This window comes from Zingiber officinale, chromosome 9B, assembly GCF_018446385.1.
Source record: "Zingiber officinale cultivar Zhangliang chromosome 9B, Zo_v1.1, whole genome shotgun sequence".
Classification (NCBI taxonomy): Eukaryota; Viridiplantae; Streptophyta; class Magnoliopsida; order Zingiberales; family Zingiberaceae; genus Zingiber; species Zingiber officinale.
Window position 1 is genome coordinate 16,710,447 of NC_056003.1, and position 1,551 is coordinate 16,711,997.

The following is a 1,551-nucleotide window of genomic DNA, read 5'->3' on the forward strand; positions in this document are numbered from 1 at the left end:
ATATATAGGAGATTGAACTACGGGTGCATGGGTGACAACCTGGATGTCCTATCATGACACCATAGCCTCAGGGACAAAGAACAGCCCTATATGTGGCAAAAGACGATTTATTCGTCTCAGCGCTCTTGCTAGCTCATCCCTAAGCTAACACGGAGTAGTAAATCATTGGTGACTATTAGTCATTAGTGTAGGTGACCAAGGTATGAGAAAAGACATGCTTAGACAGACTGAGTTTCGACCCCAATATCTCATATGGTAATATCCTATGTCTTAACCATCGTACCATCCAGAGGAGACAAGAACATCCTCATATGTGGTAAAAGACGATTCGCTCATCTACATTACCTCGTGAAATTATCCCTAAATCAATATGGATAAGGTAAATTATGAATGACTACTAGCTATTAGTATAAGTGGTAATAATATGATACTTATGGAAGGTTGAATCCAATGGCTTGAAGACAAAAATTGTTCAATTAAAATTACAGACAATGGGTCAAAATCTCAATTATTAATCCACCAAATTAACATTCAATTCATTTGTTTCCTTCTTACACAATTTTCCTTTCAATTTCCTCCCCCATTTTAAATTAATTATTCATTTATTTATTATTAACTCATGTCCTCTCACCTGCTAATTAATGAATTAAGAATCCTTCCTTTGTTTTACTCTATATATAGTCGCGTTTCAGCCTCTGTACATGTGAATTAATGGAGATGAGCTCAATTAAGGAAGCGAAGAGGGATTTGATTACCCTCGACCTCCTCGGCGGTGCCTCGCCGGTCGTCCGGATTAAGGATGCCGGCGTTGTAGGCCTAAAGTCAGCTCCGGCTTTGGGTTGCTACCTCCCTCTTCTCCGGCCACTGGTAATGGTTTCATCACATGTAGAGTTGGATTGTTTATTGAGGAAGTACTGTTTTTCCTTCTTGCGTCTTTTGAATTTGAATGTTTGATCGGTCGCAGGACCTTAACCAGCTTCCGGACGATGTGGTTCGGTTGAAGCCGGCGGCAGAGCAGCTCGCCGGAGCGAGCCAAAGCGTGTGCACGATCGAACAGGTGAAGCGGGCGCTGGAGCAGGCGGGGCGGGAATCTCAACGCAAGCGGCGGCCGCACTTGGCGGTGGAGAGATCTGCAGTTTCTCCCTCTGGTCGTTCGGCTTCGGCGTCCTCGTCGTCGTCTTCGTCGTCGATAACGACCGCGTCGGCGAAGCGACCGGCAGCTGTCCGAGAGGAGGACGGCGGCGGAAGCAGCCTGGTGGTGGCCGGGTGCTCAGGCTGCCTCTCGTACGTGCTGATCGCGAAGGAGAACCCGCGATGCCCCCGCTGCCAGTCGCAAGTGGTGCTGGCGGCGGCGATGCTGCCGCCGGCCAAAAGGCCGCGGGTTGCTCTCGATTTCGAGATGGGCCTGTGATTTTAGAATTTTGGGGGTGATTTATGTAAAAAAAGATTAGCGAGGATGATTAATCCTAATTGTTGGTTTTATGTACACGTGTCATTTTGTAAAACGATTGATTTTATTTTACTCCTGAAAACAAGAAAAATACTTCTATA

The 1,551-nt window shown here is 46.1% G+C and overlaps 1 protein-coding gene across 1 annotated transcript; it reads left to right on the forward strand.

Moving 5' to 3' along the window:
* The first annotated feature begins 706 nt into the window (after positions 1-706).
* Positions 707-1,551, forward strand: LOC122024735. The gene is made up of 2 exons (XM_042583414.1): positions 707-867; positions 965-1,551. The coding sequence occupies exons 1-2, from the start codon at positions 712-714 to the stop codon at positions 1,409-1,411; spliced, it is 603 nt and encodes a 200-aa protein (XP_042439348.1). The 5' UTR covers positions 707-711; the 3' UTR covers positions 1,412-1,551.

Excerpts from the sequence above, each read along its gene's own strand:
- LOC122024735 (XM_042583414.1), top strand. The coding sequence starts at position 712 with ATGGAGATGAGCTCAATTAAGGAAGCGAAGAGGGATTTGATTACCCTC. Across the intron at positions 868-964 it reads TCCCTCTTCTCCGGCCACTG|GACCTTAACCAGCTTCCGGA; the intron begins GTAATGGTTTCA and ends GATCGGTCGCAG.